The sequence below is a fragment of the Pan paniscus genome, chromosome 1 (assembly GCF_029289425.2).
Source record: "Pan paniscus chromosome 1, NHGRI_mPanPan1-v2.0_pri, whole genome shotgun sequence".
Classification (NCBI taxonomy): Eukaryota; Metazoa; Chordata; class Mammalia; order Primates; family Hominidae; genus Pan; species Pan paniscus.
Window position 1 is genome coordinate 135,639,857 of NC_073249.2, and position 19,976 is coordinate 135,659,832.

A 19,976-nucleotide genomic window follows, 5' to 3' on the forward strand; every position below is an offset into this window, starting at 1 on the left:
TAAAACATTTTCACCTCCTGCAAAATAAATTCCTTACTAATTAACAGTTACTCTTCATTTCTCCCTTTCCACAGCACCTGGTGGCCACTAATCTACTTTCTGTCTCTATCATCTCTATGGATTTATCTATTCTAAACATTTCATATAAGTGCAATTATACAAAATATGGCCATTTGTGCCTGGCTTCTTTCACTTAACGTAACATTTTTTTTTGGAGGTGAATATTTTTCTTTTCTTTTTAAATTATACTTCAAGTTATAGAGTACCTGTGCACAACATGCAGGTTTGTTACATATGTATACATGTGCCATGTTGGTGTGCTGCACCCATTAACTCGTCATTTACATTAGGTATTTCTTCTAATGCTATCCCTTCCCCACCCCCAACCCCATGACAGGCCCCGGCGTGTGATGTTCCCCACCCTGTGTCCAAGTGTTCTCATTGTTCAATTCCCATCTATGAGTGAGAACACGTGGTGTTTGGTTTTCTTTCCTTACGACAGTTTGCTCAGAATGATGGTTTCCAGATTCATCCATGTCCCTGCAAAGGACATGAACTCATCCTTTTTTATGGCTGCATAGTATTCCATGATGTATATGTGCCACATTTTCTTAATCCAGTCTATCATTGATGGACATTTGGTTGGTTCCAAGTCTTTGCTATTGCGAATAGTGCCGCAATAAACATACGTGTGCACGTGTCTTTATAGTAGCATGATTTATAATCCTTTGGGTATATACCCAGTAATGGGATGGCTGGGTCAAATGGTATTTCTAGTTCTAGATCCTTGAGGAATTGCCATATTGTCTTCCACAATGGTTGAACTAGTTTACAGTCCCACCAACAGTGTAAAAGTGTTCCTATTTCTCCACATCCTCTCCAGCACCTGTTGTTTCCTGACTTTTTAATGATCGCCATTCTAACTGGTGTGAGATGGTATCTCATTGTGGTTTTGATTTGCATTTCTCTGATGGCCAGTGATGATGAGCATTTTTTCATGTGTCTTTTGGCTGCATAAATGTCTTCTTTTGAGAATCGTCTGTTCATATCCTTTGCCAACTTTTTAATGGGGTCGTTTGATTTTTTTCTTGTAAATTTGTTTAAGTTCTTTGTAGATTCTGGATATTAGCCCTTTGTCAGTGGGTAGATTGCAAAAGTTTTCTCCCATTGGTTGCCTGTTCACTCTGATGGTAGTTTCTTTGCTGTGCAGAAGCTCTTTAGTGTAATTAGATCCCATTTGTTTATTTTGGCTTTTGTTGCCGTTGCTTTTGGTGTTTTAGTCATGAAGTCCTTGCCCATGCCTATGTCCTGAGTGGTATTGCCTAGGTTTTCTTCTAGGGTTTTTATGGTTTTAGTCTAACATTTAAGTCTTTAATCCATCTTGAATTAATTTTCGTATAAGGTGTAAGGAAGGAATCCAGTTTCAGCTTCCTACATGTGGCTAGCCAGTTCTCCCAGCACCATTTATTAAATAGGGAATCCTTTCCCCATTTCTTGTTTTTGTCAGGTTTGTCAAAGATCAGATGGTTGTAGATGTGTGATATTATTTCTGAGGGCTCTGTTCTTTTCTATTGGTCTATATCTCTGTTTTGGTACCAGTATCATGCTGTTTAGGTTACTGTAGCCTTGTAGTATAGTTTGAAGTCAGGTAGTGTGATGCCTCCAGCTTTGTTCTTTTTGCTTAGGATTGCCTTGGCAATGCGGGCTCTGTTTTGGTTCCCTGTGAACTTTAAAGTAGTTTTTTCCAATTCTGTGAAGAAAGTCATTGGTAGCTTGATGGGGATGGCATTGAATCTATAAATTACCTTGGGCAGTATGGCCATTTTCACAATATTGATTCTTCCTATCCATGAGCATGGAATGTTCTTCCATTTGTTTGTGTCCTCTTTTATTTCATTGAGCAGTGGTTTGTAGTTCTCCTTGAAGAGGTCCTTCACATCCCTGGTAAGTTGGATTCCTAGGTATTTTATTCTCTTTGTAGCAATTGTGAATGGGAGTTCACTCATGATTTGGCTGTTTGTCTGTTATTGGTGTACAGGAATACTTGTGATTTTTGCATGTTGATTTTGTATCCTGAGACTTTGCTGAAGTTGCTTATCAGCTTAAGGAGATTTTGGTCTGGGACGATGGGGTTTTCTAAATATACAATCATGTCTTCTGCAAACAGGGACAATTTGACTTCCTCTTTTCCTAATTGAATACCCATTATTTCTTTCTCCTACCTGATTGCCCTGGCCAGAACTTCCAACACTATGTTGAATAGGAGTGGTGGGAGAGGGCATCCCTATCTTGTGCCCGTTTTCAAAGGGAATGCTTCCAGTTTTTGCCCTTTCAGTATGATATTGGCTGTGGGTCTGTCATAAATAGCTCTTATTATTTTGAGGTATATCCCATGAATTCCTAGTTTATTGAGAGTTTTTAGCATGAAGGGCTGCACTTAATATTTTTAAGGTTCATGCATGTTGTGTTATGTATCAGTCTTTCATTCTTTCCCTCCCTGCCTCCCTCCTTCCTTCCTTCCTTTCTTTCTCTTTTTTTTTTTTTCTTTTGGGAGTCTTACTCTGTCACCCAGGCTTGAGTGCAGTGGTGTGATCTTGGTTCGCTACAGCCTCTGCCTCCCAGGTTCAGGCAATTCTCCTGCCTCAGCCTCCCGAGTAGCTAGAACTACAGGCGTGCGCCACCACACCCGGCTAATTTTTGTATTTTTAGTAGAGATGGAATTTCACCATGTTGACCAGGATGGTCTTCATCTCCTGACTGTGTGATCTGCCTGCCTCGGCCTCCCAGTATTGGGATTACAGGCGTAAGCTACCATGCCTGGCCAGTATTTCATTTTTTTTTAATGGCCAAATAATAATCCATTAAATGGATATATCACATTTTGTTTATTCACTTATCAGTTGATGGATGTTTGGGTTGTTTTCACTTTTTGTCTATTGTGAATAATATTGCTATGAAAATGCATGCAAGTTTTTGTGTGAATGTGTGTTTTCAATTCTTTGGATATAAACTCAGAAGTAGAATTGCTGTGTCATATGGTAACTTTATATTTAACTTTTCTAAGGAACTGCCAAATTGTTTTCCAAAGTGGCTGCGTCACTTTATAGTCCCATCAGCAATATTTGAGAGTTCCAGTTTCTCCACATTCTGGCCAGTACTTGTTATTTTCTGTCTTTTTTATTATAGCCATCCTACTGGGTATGTGAAGAGGTATCTCATTGTGGTGTATCTCATTTTCTTAATGACTAATTGTCTTAGTTATTTTGAGCTGGTATAATGAAATACTGTAGATTGGGTGGTGTAAATAACAAACATTTGTTTACACGATTCTGGAGGCTGGAAGTCAGAAATCAGAGTGCCAGCATGGTTGGGTTCTTGATGACGACCCTCTTCCTGCTTATGTGCTCCCATGGTTTTTCTTTGGTGTGTGTATAAACAGAGAGAGCTCATGTTTCATCCTCTTTTTATAAGGGCATTAATTCCATCATGGGGAGGTACCCTCATGACCTCATCTAAACCCAATTATCTTCCAAAGGCCCCACCTCCAAATACCATAACATTGGGAGGCTGAGGCGGGCAGATCACAAGGTCAGGAGTTCGAGACCAGTCTGACCAACATGGTAAAACCCTGTCTCTACTAAAAATACAAAAATTAGCCGGGTGTGGTGGCATGTGCCTGTAATCCTAGCTACTCAGGAGGGTGAGGCAGGAGAATCACTTGAACCCGGGAGGCGGAGCTTGCAGTGAGCCGAGATCACACCACTGCACTCCAGCCTGGGTGACAGAGCGAGACTCCAGCCTGGGTGACAGAGCCAGACTCAATCTCAAAAAAAAAAAAAAAAAAAAAAAACCCAACAAAAAAACCCACTGGGGATTAGGGCCTCAACAAATGAATCTGGAGGGAGGGACATTAATATCCAGTCTGTAGCAATAATGTTAAGAATATTTTCATGTGATTATCAGCTATTCGTATGTCTTCTTTGGAGTAATGTCTTATTCAGATCCTTTGTCCATATTTTAATTGGGCTATTTGTCTTTTAATTGTTGAGTTTTAAGAGTTATTTATTCCCAATAACAGTCTCTTATCATCTGTATGATTTGCAAGTATTTCCCCCATTCTGTGGGTTTTCACTTTTTTGATGGTATTCTTCGCAGCGCAAGTTTTAAATTTTGATAGAGTCCAGTTTATCTAATTTTTCTTTTATGCTTATGCTTTTGCTTTGATGTAATACTGATTTGGTGTCACTTTGGTTGCTTATGGTTTTGGTGTCATATCTAAGAAACTATTGCCTAATCCAAGGTCATGAAGATTTACTCTTAAGTTTTCTTCTAAAGGTTTCAGAGTTTTTAGCTCTTATGTTTACATTTGTGATCTATTATTTCATATTTTAAATATTTGTGTGAAGTAGGAGTCCATTCTCATTCTTTTTGCATGTAGATATTCAGTTGTTCCAGCCTCATTTGTTGAAAAGACTGTTCTTTCCCTACTGAATGTCATGACACTGTCATTGGAAATCAACTGACCATAAATGTAAAGACTGGGTGTTGACTGACACCGACTGATTCTCTGACACCAACTTGGCATCTAACAATTTAAATCAATTTGAAACTTAACTCCTGGAATTAGCGTCAGACCCCACAGGTTGAAGGCTCAGTTCTGTAAGACTGACCTCACTTTGAATTCCAGCTGAAAATGAGATTCCCAGGCTACCCACATTTCTGTCTGGCCAACTACAAATTTGAGGCTTCCCATGACCCCATCTTAGGTTTAATAATTTGCTAGAATGACTCAGAGACCTAAGGGAAACACTTTACTTACATTTACCAGCTTATTATAAAGGGTACAACTCCAAATGAAAGAGATACATATGGCAAAATATGAGGGAGGGGGTGCAGAGTTCCCATAACTTCTCTGAGCATGCCACTCTGTCAGCACCTTGATGTGTTCACCATTTCAGAAGCTCTCAGAACCCTGTTGTTTAGGCATTTTAATGGAGGTTCCATTTCATAGACAAGACTGATGAAATCACTGGCCATTGCTAATTAAACTTGATCTTCAGCCCCTGAATGGATAAGTCATCTCCATTACTTATTCTATAAGATGTGAATGTTTTATTAGGAACCTTAACGGTTACTTCATCCCTTAGGGATATTGTGAACAAGTTACTTCGATAGATTGTCTTTTGATCAAATATAATACAGTACAGTCATAAAGTGTTTCCTTGTTTTTAGAACTTTGCAGAGAAGTAGTTCTTACATTGAAATGGTTATTGGATATAGTGTTTGGGATGATTTAATCTGCTAATATACTTAGTTTATATCTTTTCCTTTTTGGGGGGATACACAGTGCTGATTTGATTGGCTAGGAAAACTGTCTTATCTGGTAGCTTCTGTGGCATGAAATGCAGTTGCTGACAACTTTTAATTCATAACAAGTCTGTTAACTTATTCCTATAAATTGAATGTTAATATAATTCAGTAACTTGAATCACTTCAGTTAAATTTAAATACTATTAGATGTTATGAAATTTACTATTTACTGTGACTATATTTAGTGGCTTTTTCTCTCTCTTAAGCACTTTACTGACTTTAAATGGAACATTAGTTATCTGTTGTTGTATAATAAAATTATCCCAAAATGTAGTAGTTTAAAACAACAATGAACATTATTATCTCTCACAGTTTCTCCAGGCTAGGAATTTAGGAACAACTTAGCTAGTAGTTCTGGCTTAGGCTCTCTTGTGAGAATGCATAAAGATATTGGGGGCCTCTCACAAGAAGGCCACAATCAAAATGTTAGCCATGCTGCAGTCCTGAAAGCTTGACAGGAGCTATCAGGTCTCTCTTCAAGGTGGCTTGCTGTCCTTGACTGAAAAGTCAGTGCTGGTTGTTGGCAGGAGACCTCAGTACCTCTCCACCTGGGCCTCTTCATAGGGTTGTTTGAGTGCTTTCTTTATATTGTGACTAGCTCTCCACAGAGTGAGAGATCTAAGAGACCATGGGGAAGGGGCAATGTCTTTTATTACCTAGCCTTGTAAGTCAAACATTTGCACTTCTGCAGTACTCTGCTAGTTAGACAGGCCAGTCCTGATTCAGCGATTCAATTTGTAGGAGACTGTAAAGGGGTGAGGAGCAGGCAAGGATCATTGGGCCCTTTTGGAGGATGACTGCCACAAATGGATTTATCTGAGTTTTAGGAAAGTAGAAAGACATACTTCAGTGGTAAACTAGCAAGTTATATTTTAGGAGAATGTTTAGCTTTTTTGTTTGAGTAAACCATAATCTGTGAGTGTTTTTAAGGGGGCCAATTTTATGCTAGTTTTTCATATTCCAAGCAAGTGTTACACGTGAGAAAATATGTGGGTCTTTTTTTTGTTTGCAGATTATTTAAAATATCTGACAATATACATGGGAGTGCTTATTCTAATGACAGTGAATTGGACTCTCACATTGGCTCAGTGAAAATTGTACAAACAGAAATGAACAAAGGGAAATCAAGGAACTATAGCAATAGTAAGCAGAAATTTCAATATTCTGCAAATGTGTTTACAGCAAATAATGCTTTTTCTGCTTCTGAAATCGGAGAAGGCATGTTCAAAGCACCATCTTTTTCAGTTGCTTTCCAACCTCATGATATTCAAGGTAATTTCTTGCTTTTTCAGTTCATTTTATGAGTACAGACTAAACCACATTTCTTAGCATAGGGGAAAATGTAAAAATATAGTAAATTTGAGTAAATTATCTCTCTGTGCAATTTCTGCATTTTTTTATTATATTGCATTATTTTCTAAGCTGTGCTGTGTGTTAAAATATTTTATCCTGTGTGCTAAAAATATTTTTAACTTTGCTCTCAATAAAAAGTTGTGTTAGTTTTATTGAAACAGTTTTTATGGAAAGGTTAAAAATATTCATTTCAGGTCCTAGCTTCTGACCATTAATTTTTTTTTGATATTTATATAAATATGTAGCATTTTTTTTTCAGAGGTAACAGAAAATGGTTTAGGTTCCTTGAAGGCTGTCACAGAAATTCGTATCCTTTAAGTTATTTACAATAGCTGCTTTGTATTTATTAAATCATAATTTTAAAACATTTGTTTAATTGTGTTTGTTTATTTTGGTTGATGGAGAAAAAGAGGGAAAAATTAATCTTTTTGGTGATGTAAGAGGTACATGTGGCCGGGTGCGGTGGTTCACGCCTGTAATTCCAGCACTTTGGGAGGCTGAGGCAGGCAGATCACGAGGTCAGGAGTTCGAGACCAGCCTGACTAACATGGTGAAACCTTGTCTCTACTAAAAATGTAAAAAATTAGCTGGGCCTGGTGGTGTGCACCTGTAATCCCAGCTACTCAGGGGGCTGAGGGAGGAGAATCGCTTGAACCTGGGAGGCAGAGGTTGCAGTGAGCTGAGATTGTGCCATTGCATTCTAGCATGGCAAAAGAGTGAGACTCCATCTCAAAAAAAAAAAAAGATGTATGTGTGTGATAGTGCTACTCAGGGTGTGATTGCAGACTGGTGCTGATTTGTGACCTGTTTGTTATCAGTTTATGGCAAATTAAGTACAGAAGTCAGATTTGTATTATTGGCAGAACTCTGAGCATATTTACTTACAAATAGGTACAGATAATTTCTCATCCTTTGAGAAAGAGCAGCCAAATTGGGTTGAACTGGGTAGGGGAAATGGATGAGAATGGGATATTGTGTGGATTGGGGACATTTCTACAGATCTAGTATTTCTGAAAATCTAATTTGGAGTTTATACCTAGAATCCAATTTTCATGTCTGGACATTTCCAGTGTAAATATTTTGAGTATGTTTGTGTGTTCTGGAGGTAACATTGTTTTTGCTTCTTTAATACCCTGTGTATGCCTATGATAGTGCACTTATTTTGTTTTAATTCACCAGCAGTTTATGTGACTATTTCCCCATGATCTATGAACTCTTTGAAGGCAAACATCATGACTTATTTACCTGCCTATTTCCAAATACATTGAAAGGCAGATAAAGTAAGGCAGGTAAAGTAAGGAAATTGTTCTGGCAAAAGTAGAGACATAAGCAAGGGTGGAGGTAAAAAAGTATGAAATACATTTGGAAAGAATAAGCTTTCCAGTTTGGCTAAAGTGACAGATATGATTAAAGAAGTAATAAGAAATATTAGGTAGTTATCTTAGAATCATATCATATAATGTCATGAATACCAAGGTCAAAGGTTATTTTATTTTATTTTTATTTTTTATTTTTTCCCCCAGCTTTGTTGAGGTATAAGTGACAAATAAAAATGGTATATTTTTTAAGGAGTACAACATGATATTTTTTAATATGTAAACATTGCAAAAATAATTACCACAATCAGGCTAATTAATGTGTCTATCGCCTCTCATAGTTACTTCTTTTTTGTAGTGAAAATGCAATCTCTGTAATGAGGAGAAACCATGCAATATTTTTGAGCAGGTCAAATATCATTTAAACTATGCTTTAGGAATATATAATTAGTGACTCAATGCTTGGCAATGCTCTAGCATCCACAAAAGTTATGGTCTAGTTGACAAAATGAAAAATGAATTCCAAATATTGCATAGCTGTGCTAGAGAAATCTAGGCAACAATAACTCTAATCCTGGGCACTCGAAGGATCATCTGACATAATTCTGAAGTATGATTAGAAAATACTTGCCTGACTTCTCATGAAAAGTTGCCTCCAATGCAGATAGCTGATTTGAGTAAAAATGAGGGAGAGGGATCAATAAGAGAGTTATACATGTTGATATAGTAACTATAAACATAGCCAGTGTTTAGCACTTTATTCAGCATAGTGTCTCAATGCTGCCACATTTTTTTTTCTGCGGTGATCAAAATAGGATGGAAACATAGGAAATATATTAGCAGTAAGCTGTTAAAGATGTTTAATTATCTGTACGATGGCTGATTCTTCTTATCCCTTACTGGAAAGCCTTTCCATAATATGACACTGGCTTTTAAAGAGCTTTGAGGATTTTTATGCTATATTAGCACAGCTGAAGTGATTCTGTTGTTTAGGGGTCTTTATTAGTTAGGACTACTGCCTACACTTGTGTCCACTGATTTATTGTCCAAAAAGTTCATTTTGTGTAAAACTCATTGTCCTATACCTTATTGTTTCCAAGTATGTATTTAAAGTGGAAGACTGAATGCTATTTGTGATAATTTGAGAGTTTGTAGATTACTTGGACACACCATATTTTCTTATTCTCTTTAAATATTTTACTACATTTGAATCCTCAGGGCAATAGACATTTTCTCAGATTGGTCCTACCACAGTAGTCTTGTCATTTTCAGTTCTGCAGACATTTTCCCCATTATTTCAGTGACACTGCTGAGAGTTTATTGAATGTAAGGAAAAAAATTGATTTCAAGTGTTGATAGTGATGATAAATGATGTTAGCAGTTGAGTTTTCTTATGAGCTGAAATACTGATTCTATATCTACTCTGAATCAAAGATTCATTTTGTGAATGATATGGAACTATCTAATGAGAGAAAAACCAACATGATGGCCCACTCGTGGGCTTGTTACAAATAAATATTTGATAGAAAGAGACATGTTTTGAAGGAAAATTGAGATTCCTTCTAAAGCTGATGGATTTTCAAACTCAAAATTACGTTTTTGTTTTGGCACAGATATGACACTTTGCACATCAGAAAGTAAAATGAGGATTTATAAATTAACTGCTTGATGTAATAATTGCAAACCTATATTAACTGAGTTATGTGTCAGGCACTGTTCTAAGTATTTGGGATATGTCACTTAAGAAAACAGACAATGAATCCTTGCTTTTGAGGAGATGACATTCTTGGGATGAGGGTGAGGAAGAAGCTAGATCTCAACAACTGTAATAACATATAAATAAGTCATAGAGTTTTTTAGAAAGTGGTGACTATTATGGGAAAAGAAAAAAGTAGAGCAGGGTAAGCGGGTTAAATTGGGACTGCTGGGATTTGTGGCTCAGGGTGTAGAATTAAACAGTACTTAGGGTAGACCTTGAGAAGGTCAGATTTAAGCACTTAATGGAGGGAAAAGAGCCAAGGAAATATGGAAGGAATAACAGTCTAGGCAGAGGGAAGGCCTCATGGCAGGATCGTAGCTGATATTTTTGAAGAACAGCAGAGTTCAGTATAGCTAGAGGAGATGAGTCAGGGGGAAAGAGTAGTAGGACATGAAGTCAGAGAGATAAAGGCAGGGGCTGATGCGGGGAGGGAGTGGCAGTGGGGAGATGATCATGTAGAGCCTTATAGCCATACACTTTTAGAGAAAGGGAGGAATTTGATCAGAGAAGTAATATGATGTAAGTTTAAACAGGATCACTACAGCAATCCATCAGTTCTTGTATATCTTTATAAAAATCCAGTTGTTTAAATAACTGTGTACTTGTGTTCTCGGATATGTTCTTAACCATCTTATAACTTCTAATAGATTATAACAGTCTCAATTGTAGGAACTCATTTTCTTCTTTATTTACAGCTTCCCACAGCTTTCTAAATCTAGTAATGTATTCTGTATGTAGTGTTCAATGACTGTAGTTGATATATTGTAAGAAGAATACCATGTAAATACAGATATCTCCCAATCTGTCAATAGACCCTCACCTTGGAGAGGGGACAGTTTATTCTTCATATCTATTAATATTTTTGAACTTTCTTACAGGGGAAGGATGATTTAAGTTCTTCCTGTCAAGCCAGTATGTTGATAGTTATAATTAAACCCACCACTTAACACAACCAAATTATCAAAAACAAAGAGATTTGGTATTAGGTAACCAGAAACACATCAGCTAATGAATTACAATCAATGCTTAATGAAATAGTTGAGTGAAATTCTGTACATTAAAGAAGAGATAAAAATCAAGTGGCCTTGTCAAGGTAAATAAGAAAAAGCACTACTCTGGAAAAGATAAACTAGAAGTGTAGTTCTGATTTACTTGCCATTATGTACTTGCATCTCTTCCATCATATTTAGCACTCAAGTATAACCCTTATATAATCTCTTATTTCCCTATAAGAACTTTGCAAATTCTTTTCAGAATATGGAGTGTGACTGGAGACTAGAATAATTTATGATAATTCTTTTCCTAAGATGCCAGATAGCAAATGTTAAAACCTCATCATTAAATATCGTCAGAATCTATATTAATGTAACTTAGTTTTAAAATTAAAAGTAACTAATTTTTTAAATTCTGAAATATTTGACTCCTTAATGTTATTGTAAGCGGCAAAATTTAGAAGTATTTTCAAAGAATTTCCATATTTCAACTATATACAGTCCAAGGCCTTTGATGATGTAAGTATTTTATTTTACTTATTTATTTTTCTACCTTTCACTAGGTTATGATCACTAGATTGGGACAGCTGGGATTTACTAGATCTTTATGTCTGCACTGCCACACTCCATGTCTAGCACATTTAGGAGCTCAGAAAATATTTGGTAAATGTATACATGTGATTTTCATAGGTGGATTTGTTTGTATTTGAGTGCAGTGGTGAAATCTCAGCTCACTGCAACTTCTACTTCCCAGGTTCAAGCGATTTTCCTGCCTCAGCCACCCAAGTAAGTGGGATTACAGGCTTGAGACACCACTCCTGGCTAAGTTTTCTATTTGTAGTGGAGACAGAGTTTTGCTCTGTTGGCCAGCCTGGTCTCGAACTCCTGACTCAAGTGATCTGCCTTCCTTGGCTTCCCAAAGTGCTGGGATTACAGGTGTAAGCCATCGCACTCAGCCAGGAATGATTTTCTCCTAGGTCTACATTGACAAATAAAACAGCATGATAAAATACTAATAGTGTTATTTTTCGAGAGTGGAGGCTCTGGAGCAAAGTTACAATTTTTATAACTTTAGAGGAAAAATGTTTGAACTATTATTCCTTAGATTCTTACTAAGACTTTTTTTTTAACAAATTGAGAATGTGTGTGAAAAATTCTATATGTTACATGATTGATTACTTTTTATTTTTTAGCTTCTTTACACAGATAGGAATTTTGTGATTTGTGCTCCAACTGGTTCTGGAAAAACTGTAGTGTTTGAACTAGCTATAACAAGATTGTTAATGGAAGTACCATTGCCATGGTTGAATATTAAAATTGTTTACAGTAAGTATTTATTATAAGAGTGATGACTAATTATAATAATGAAAAACCATTGAAGCAAAATGAAGAAATAAATTCAGTTCCCGGCCTCAGGAATTACTTGATTTTCTATATATTTCTAGTAAAGTCTGGTCTTATTTGTCATTAAATTTAAAACACATTTTCCAGAATTATAAATAAAAAGTAATATTTGAATTGAGAATTTGACTTTTACATGCTTATTTTTTAAAGGACAGGCAAAATGAACAAATAAAATCAAATATTTTGTAATTCTAGAAATTTGCATAGGAACTTTTACTCTCCTTTCTTAGGTATGTATTTAAAAAAATTTTTTTAATCAAAGTAATATATGTATATGGATTAAAAATCAAATATCAGTAAAGGCCTTATAGTGAAAAGCAATAATCTTCTGCCCTACCTTTCTCCACTTTTAGTTACACTTGCCTGAGAAATCATTTCTATTTCTATTTTTAGTTCTTTTTGGCTATTACCTTGATATCTCTAAATCAAGCTTGTCTAACTTGTGGCCTGTAGGCTGCATGTGGCCCAGGATGGCTTTGAATGCGGCCCAGCACAAATTTGTAAACTTACGACAAATTTGTAATGTTTGTAAAACATTATGAGAATTTTTTTTTCTTTAGCTTATCAGTCATCGTCAGTGTTAGCATATTTTATGTGTGGCTCAATACAGTTCTTCTTCCAGTGTGGCCCAGGGAAGCCAAAAGACTGGACACCCCTGCTCTAAATAATGTGCCTATATTGTTCATTTTTAATTTATCAATATTAGGAGTATGTAGATGTGTATTTTTTATGCTAACTTTATTAACCAAAGTTTGTGAAAAGAATTTTAAAATTGAACTGATGTTCAAAGTAAATATTTTATATTGTTACAGTGGCACCAATAAAAGCCTTGTGCAGTCAGCGTTTTGATGACTGGAAAGAAAAATTTGGACCAATAGGATTGAATTGTAAAGAACTTACTGGAGATACAGTAATGGATGATCTATTTGAGATTCAGCATGCCCACATTATTATGACAACTCCAGTAGGTATTATTTATACTTTATGATTTCTTTAGTTTGTTAGAAAATACCTATTTTTCTTTACTGAGATAAAAAGTTTAAAAAATATAAACTAGAAACATATATTTACAATGCAAACAAACAAACATTAAAAAAATACTACAATTCAAGGTACAGACAGAATACCTACAAATCAGTAAGTAAAAGACAAATGACCAAATTGGAAAAATTGACAAAGAATAGGCAGTTTGTTATTGTGGATACTTTGTAATCATATTTATTGCTTTTTTCTTTTACCTAAGTAGTATGTTTTATAGAGGGAGGTCCTTGGTAGAATTTAAAAATAGGTAACAAAACTTGGACTTTGAATATTTTGTGGTTCAGTGTAAAAACAGTTGAGGGCCCAGTTTAAAAAATACCTTTAAGACTGTAAAAATTCTTTAAGTATTTTTTAATTTTAAAATATTTTTCAGAATACTCTTAAGGGATCAACCAAAATTGCCTATTATTTGTAATACGTCATGTTAAAAATGTTTTTGGTATCTTAATATTTATTATAATTCCTTATCACATTAAACTACTTGTATGCTTTTTTTTCTCTCTAGGAAAAATGGGATAGCATGACTAGGAAATGGAGAGACAACTCTTTGGTTCAGCTGGTTCGACTGTTTCTCATTGATGAGGTAATGAATGCATTCGCTTTCAGAGATAAACATAAAAGGATAATTAGAATAAGACAGAAAGAAAAAAGACATTGCAACCAAACTATATGTTTGTTTTATCCCTTCAAGTGGAAAATGCTCATTTTCTCAAGCAAGAATGTTAATATTATTGAATATTTTAATTGATTAAATGTATTTTTAATTCTATAGCTAATGATTTTTTCTTGATTTCCTGCTTAGGTACATATTGTAAAAGATGAAAATCGTGGTCCAACTCTTGAAGTTGTAGTTAGCAGAATGAAAACTGTACAGTCTGTTTCTCAGACTTTAAAAAATACCAGCACTGCTATTCCAATGCGATTTGTAGCTGTATCTGCAACAATTCCAAATGCTGAGGATGTGAGTTACAATTTTAACTGAGCTCTTAGGTTTTTTATGACTTGTGAAATATTTAGTCATCTTGATCATAGAGAAAAGTGAATTTTTTTGTCCTTTCCTTTAATAGGAAAGTATGTTGTAGAAAGTTGTGGCTAGATCTCATAAATATAACAGTATTAAGGCCATAAAATTTGGTTAATCAGGTTTAATAAAACATTTTTTGTGGACATGTGGACATCTCGTTTGCTAGTATCTAACAGTCTTAGTTTCCTGGGTTTCAGGTGCCTCATAGTAACTTCACTAACAATATGTGATGGTTGTTGTAACTAGCTGACTCTAATTGTATAGCGAAGTATGGTGGAGAATAAAAATAATTGCTTAGATGATTACCACTTGCTCCTCAATTCTGTATGCTTGGCATTGTGGTAAGCACTAAATATAGATGCAAAAGTGAAAATATATGGACTCCGTCCTTGAGGAGGATCTCATGGTTAATGGGGTACATGGACATGTAAAGAAATAATCATGTGCACTCTTATATTTTCCATAATGAATATATGAGTTAATTTTTCTTCAGTTTTTAAGTAAACGTCTTGAAAAATAATAGTCTCACTCTACTTTCTCACTCCTACTTACTTCTCAGCCTACTATAATACTGGTTTTCCCCTACTACTTCTTAGAAATTGTTTTCACAAATAGCCACTATATTGTCTATTCCAATGGAATATTTTGTCTTTATCGTTAATTTGGCACAATTAATCATTTTCTTGTTCTTGAAATGACAACTTGTTTTGTTCATATTTGTCAAGAATAATATAGAAAAATTTAAAGTTTATTACAACAACAAAACTAAATCCTAGCGTTTATCTTTACACATGTAGGAAGCATAATGTACATACTTTTTTTTGTAAGCATGTAGGAATCATAATGTACATACTCTTTTTTTTGACCTGCATTTCACCTTTAAACATTTTTATATCATTAAATATTCTTCAATACTATTTTTGTGGTTTTATTGTAATTTATTTATCAAACACTATAACAATGGAAGATTAAGTTATTTCCAATTTTTGCTATTGTAAACAGAGTGAAATTAATGTATCTGAAACATCCATGATTATTTCCTTAGGATGAACTTTTAGAATGAATTAACTGAATCAAAGGATATATAAAACTCTAAAGAAGCGCTTCTTTCCATAAATGTTATATTCATTTACACTTCTACCAGAGGCTATTTTCCTGTATCCTAACACTGGATAGTATAATAATGGAATTATTATTGCTAATATTATTTTTAAATATTTATAGGATTTATTGTTGAGTGTAGTATCTCATTTAAAAATTTTTTACTTCTTTGATTTCTACTAAGGTAAAATTTTAAATATATTTATCAACTACTTTAAGTTCTTTTTTTAAAACTTGCCAGGTTATGTCATTTGCCTTTTTTTCACATTGGAATACTAAATTTTTCTTACTTATTTGTAAGCAATTATTATGTACTAGTACTGTCTAATTCTTGAAACTTTTCCCCTTGTGATAAACACTACTTCTGTGAATGCTGTTTCTGTCTCTTTTGTCAGATCTTCTTCCTCCGTTTTTCCCTAAATTAAGGTTTTTATTCTTGGCCTTCTGCTCCCCTCTGTCTGTAAATTCTTATATGATCTTATCCCTACTCATGATAACCTTGAGATTATTTTAATGTTTTCTACCTGTCAAAACAACAGTCAATTTCATAGCAGAGCATGGAGCCTGATTATTAACTGGGCTATGTAAAGATAAGGATTGCTTACCACAGTTCCAGAAAATAACTAGTGACTCTAGCTTGAGTCTGAAGTTTGCTTTTGGCACTGGCATCTCTCAAGTGTTTGTTGTTTGCTTAAAAACTTGTCAACCCTTGCCAACCTAAACCAACTATTAATTTGCTGCTATTTATCTAATATTTAGGACAACACAAAAGAGATGTCAGCCATTTTGAGGCGTAGTTTTCAAAAATAGCAAAGAAGTTAAAATAATAGTGAGAAATTTGGCCTCTATGACAAAATTGATTTTAATTTTTCTTTGGATTCTTATGAAGGAAAATAAAACAAAATAATAATAATTAATTGGAAGTTTACCATGGTGAAAAGTGGGTATAATCTTGAAATGCTACTATTGGTAGTGTTGACCACTATATCAACAGAATAATATTAATGGAATATGTAATATTGAAAAAGACAGCATACTTGATTAAATACTTTTATAGCTTGACCTTAAAATGCTTTGTAATTGGGTTGTTTTTAGCAATAAAACTTTACTAGAAGAAAATTTTAATGCACATGTTTTTGTGTTTCAAAGATTGCAGAATGGCTTTCAGATGGTGAAAGACCAGCTGTGTGTCTGAAAATGGATGAGAGCCATAGACCAGTGAAACTTCAGAAAGTGGTCCTTGGATTTCCCTGCAGTAGTAACCAAACTGAATTTAAGTTTGATTTAACCCTCAACTACAAAATTGCCAGTGTTATACAAATGTACTCTGATCAGAAACCCACACTTGTGGTATGGATTGTTGATAGCTTATTTTTTAGTATATTCAGTTTTTAACATGATTAATACAAACGTTGTGAATTTATTTTCAGTTTTGTGCAACAAGGAAGGGTGTGCAACAGGCTGCTTCTGTTCTTGTGAAAGATGCTAAATTTATTATGACTGTGGAACAGAAACAGAGGTATAGTTTTTTATTTTTTCGTGGAAGTAGAAGGACTTTTAGGGCTCATCTAGATGACATGAGAAAATTAGGCTTGTCCCATAACCTTGGGGTAAACCTCAGTGTCCTCATCTATAAAATAAGGATAATGGTAATTTTGAGGATTAAGTGAGATAGTGAATCTTCGTACAGGGGTGATCCAGATTTCTTGAATGATAAAGATTATCCATACTACTATCTTTTTTTTTTAACCTAATTTCAATCCAGCATCTTTTATAGTCTTTCACTAAAGCTGATCTTGCGAATTAATCTTTAAGGACTCTCTATCATATTTGGCCACTTCCACCTTACTTAAACACTCTGGACTCTGTGCTTCCATGATCATTTCTACTGATTTTCTTCCTCCTTTGCAGGCTGTTCGTTCTCAGTCCCCTTTTCACCTCTTCTACCCAACTCTTAAATGTTGACATTCGAGTGAGTATACCTGAGGTTCATTCTTTCTAATGCCACACTCTTAGGTGTTTGTAAGTACTCACATGAAGTTCAAATAATATTTATGCATGTCTATGAATTCCCACATTTATGCCTTTGGCCCAGACTTCCCTACTGAGCTCCAGGCCTATAGTCCATCTGTGTAACTGAATCCAGTTGTATGTCTACCAACAGTTATCTCAAACTCACTATGTACCAAATAGAACCTTGGTTCTTGCTCTCAGACCAGCTCCTTCTCCAGTGTTCCCCATCTTAATTATACATTATCTCCCTAGTTACTCATAGCAGAAAACTATGATTGATATCTTCTTCACCTTATACCCCACAGACAATCAATTACGAAGTCCTGTTTATTCTTACTTCTAAATATATCTCAAATATGTCATTTTGTCTCCATCAACACTGCCACTTCCCTAATTCAAGTCACTATTAATCTCTTGCCTAGGCTGTATCCTTTTCTTTAATCACTACACACACACTCTCTTATCCAGCTTTATTCTCTACGTAGCATAGATTGTGTAAGATTGCAAATCTAAATGGCAGTTTCCTGCCTAAAACCCTTTAATAGATTCTTATTGTTCTGGGGATTAAATGCTAAATCCTTAGTGTAGCCTGCAGTAGCCCATGTAATGTGATGTCTAGCCAATTCTCCAGACTTTTCATGACCATTCTCCCCGTTTAATCATCACGGTCAAGCTGTATTAGCCTTTGTGTTCTGTGAATACACCAAACTGTTACTCTGTACAGCATCGTCTTGCATGGTGCTTGCTTTTACTGGAATGGTTTTCACCTAACTCCTATTTATCCTTCATGTCTAAACTTTAATATCAGTTTTCCATAGTCATCAGTTTCCCTGTATTTACTTTTATAAGCAACCTGTACTTTATTTCATAGCACTTACTATAATTATAATATCCTTTTGTTTAATAGTTATTTTAATATCTTTTCTATTAATTAGATTATCAACTTCTTGAGGAAAGGGGGACTCATGTTCATCCTGCTTACCACTCAATCTTAGCAGGTGTATTAGGTCATTCTTGCATTGATATAAAGAAATTTCTGAGCCTGGGTAATTTATAAAGAAGGGAGGTTTAATTGGCTCACAGTTTTGCAGGCTGTACAAGAAACATGGCACCACATCTGCTCGGCTTCTGGTGAGGCCTTGGGCTGCTTACAGTCATGGCAGAAGGCAAAGGATGAGTTGGTGTATCACATGGTGAGAGCAGGAGTAGGGGTCGGGGGGTACCATACACTTTTAAGCAACTAGATCTCACAAAAACTCACTCACTATTGTAAGAACAGCACCAAGCCATGAGGATCTGCCCCCATGATCCATTCACCTCCTACCAGGCCTCACCTTCAATACTGGAGATTACAATTTAGCATGAGATTTAAATGGACAGCATCCAAATTATAGCAGAAGGTCTCAGCAGAGTGCTAGCACATGATTACTACGTAATGAACATTAACTTATTATTATTGTTAATAACTTCTGGAAATCAGTAAATATGTTTAGTGGTAGACCTCAGACTAAAATTGGACATGTGGATATGAGCAGATACTTATTTTTTCTGCCTAATTTTGTATGGTGGGGGAATATACTTCTCTCCGCTTTGGGTCAGATCAGCTTTCCAATTACCAGTCTGTTCCTTTGCCACCGCCTCTGGTTGCTTGTCAACCAAAGATATGTAGCAAGCCTAGAGGAGCCAATTTAGTCTTCTTTACGTTGTTTTTTTTTTAATCCACTAAAAAGGTAGACTATAAAGATAGTCTATTAAAGAATTACAAACATAGCCACTTATTCACCCTCTAGATACTATTTTGACACTTTTCCTTCCATTTAAAGGATTTAACTTGATCTTCTTAGTTACTACCATATGAAAAAAAATCTCTAGGGTGTGAAGCATGTAGAGTAGTTCTTTTATAATACACGTCAACAAAGCAAGATTAAGCAATAAGAAACAGTAGAGAGCAAGACAGAATGAGAAAAACCAACAAAGAGCTCACAGCCAAAAAGTAGATGAAGTCTGAGAGGTAGAAAGAAAGGGAGAAAGTGAAATTATTGCTAATAAGAATACCATCAAAAAATGATTAATAATTTTCATACCAACTGCATGTAGTTTTATAGCATTCTTCTGAATTTTCTTTTTTTTATTATACTTTAAGTTTTAGGGTACATGTGCACAACGTGCAGTTTTGTTACATATGTATACATGTGGTGTTGGTGTGCTGCACCCATTAACTCATCATTTAACATTAGGGATATCTCCTAATGCTATCCCTCCCCGTTCACCCCACCCACAACAGGCCCCAGTGTGTGATGTTCCCCTTCCCGTGTCCATGTGTTCTCATTGTTCAATTCCCACCTATGAATGAGAACATGTGGTGTTTGGTTTTTTGTCCTTGCGATAGTTTGCTGAGAATGATAGCTTCCAGGTTCATCCATGTCCCTACAAAGGACATGACTCATCATTTTTTATGGCTGCATAGTATTCCATGGTGTACATGTGCCACATTTTCTTAATCCAGTCTATCATTGTTGGACATTTGGGTTGGTTCCAAGTCTTTGCTATTGTGAATAGTGCCACAATAAGTATATGTGTGCATGTGTCTTTATAGCAGCATG

The 19,976-nt window shown here is 35.3% G+C and overlaps 1 protein-coding gene across 5 annotated transcripts in view; it reads left to right on the top strand.

The window, feature by feature from the left end:
* HFM1 (helicase for meiosis 1) overlaps positions 1–19,976 on the top strand; it is a 137,329-nt gene that overhangs the window by 14,439 nt on the left and 102,914 nt on the right. For all 5 annotated transcript variants that reach the window (XM_034930949.3, XM_055116219.2, XM_003808406.5 and 2 more), the window contains exons 5-13: positions 6,383–6,642; positions 6,983–7,030; positions 11,239–11,309; positions 11,984–12,116; positions 13,007–13,158; positions 13,741–13,818; positions 14,038–14,196; positions 16,510–16,710; positions 16,791–16,879. In XM_034930949.3, coding sequence (XP_034786840.1) covers positions 6,383–6,642; positions 6,983–7,030; positions 11,239–11,309; positions 11,984–12,116; positions 13,007–13,158; positions 13,741–13,818; positions 14,038–14,196; positions 16,510–16,710; positions 16,791–16,879 — 1,191 coding nt within the window. The remainder of the gene's footprint in view (positions 1–6,382; positions 6,643–6,982; positions 7,031–11,238; positions 11,310–11,983; positions 12,117–13,006; positions 13,159–13,740; positions 13,819–14,037; positions 14,197–16,509; positions 16,711–16,790; positions 16,880–19,976) is intronic.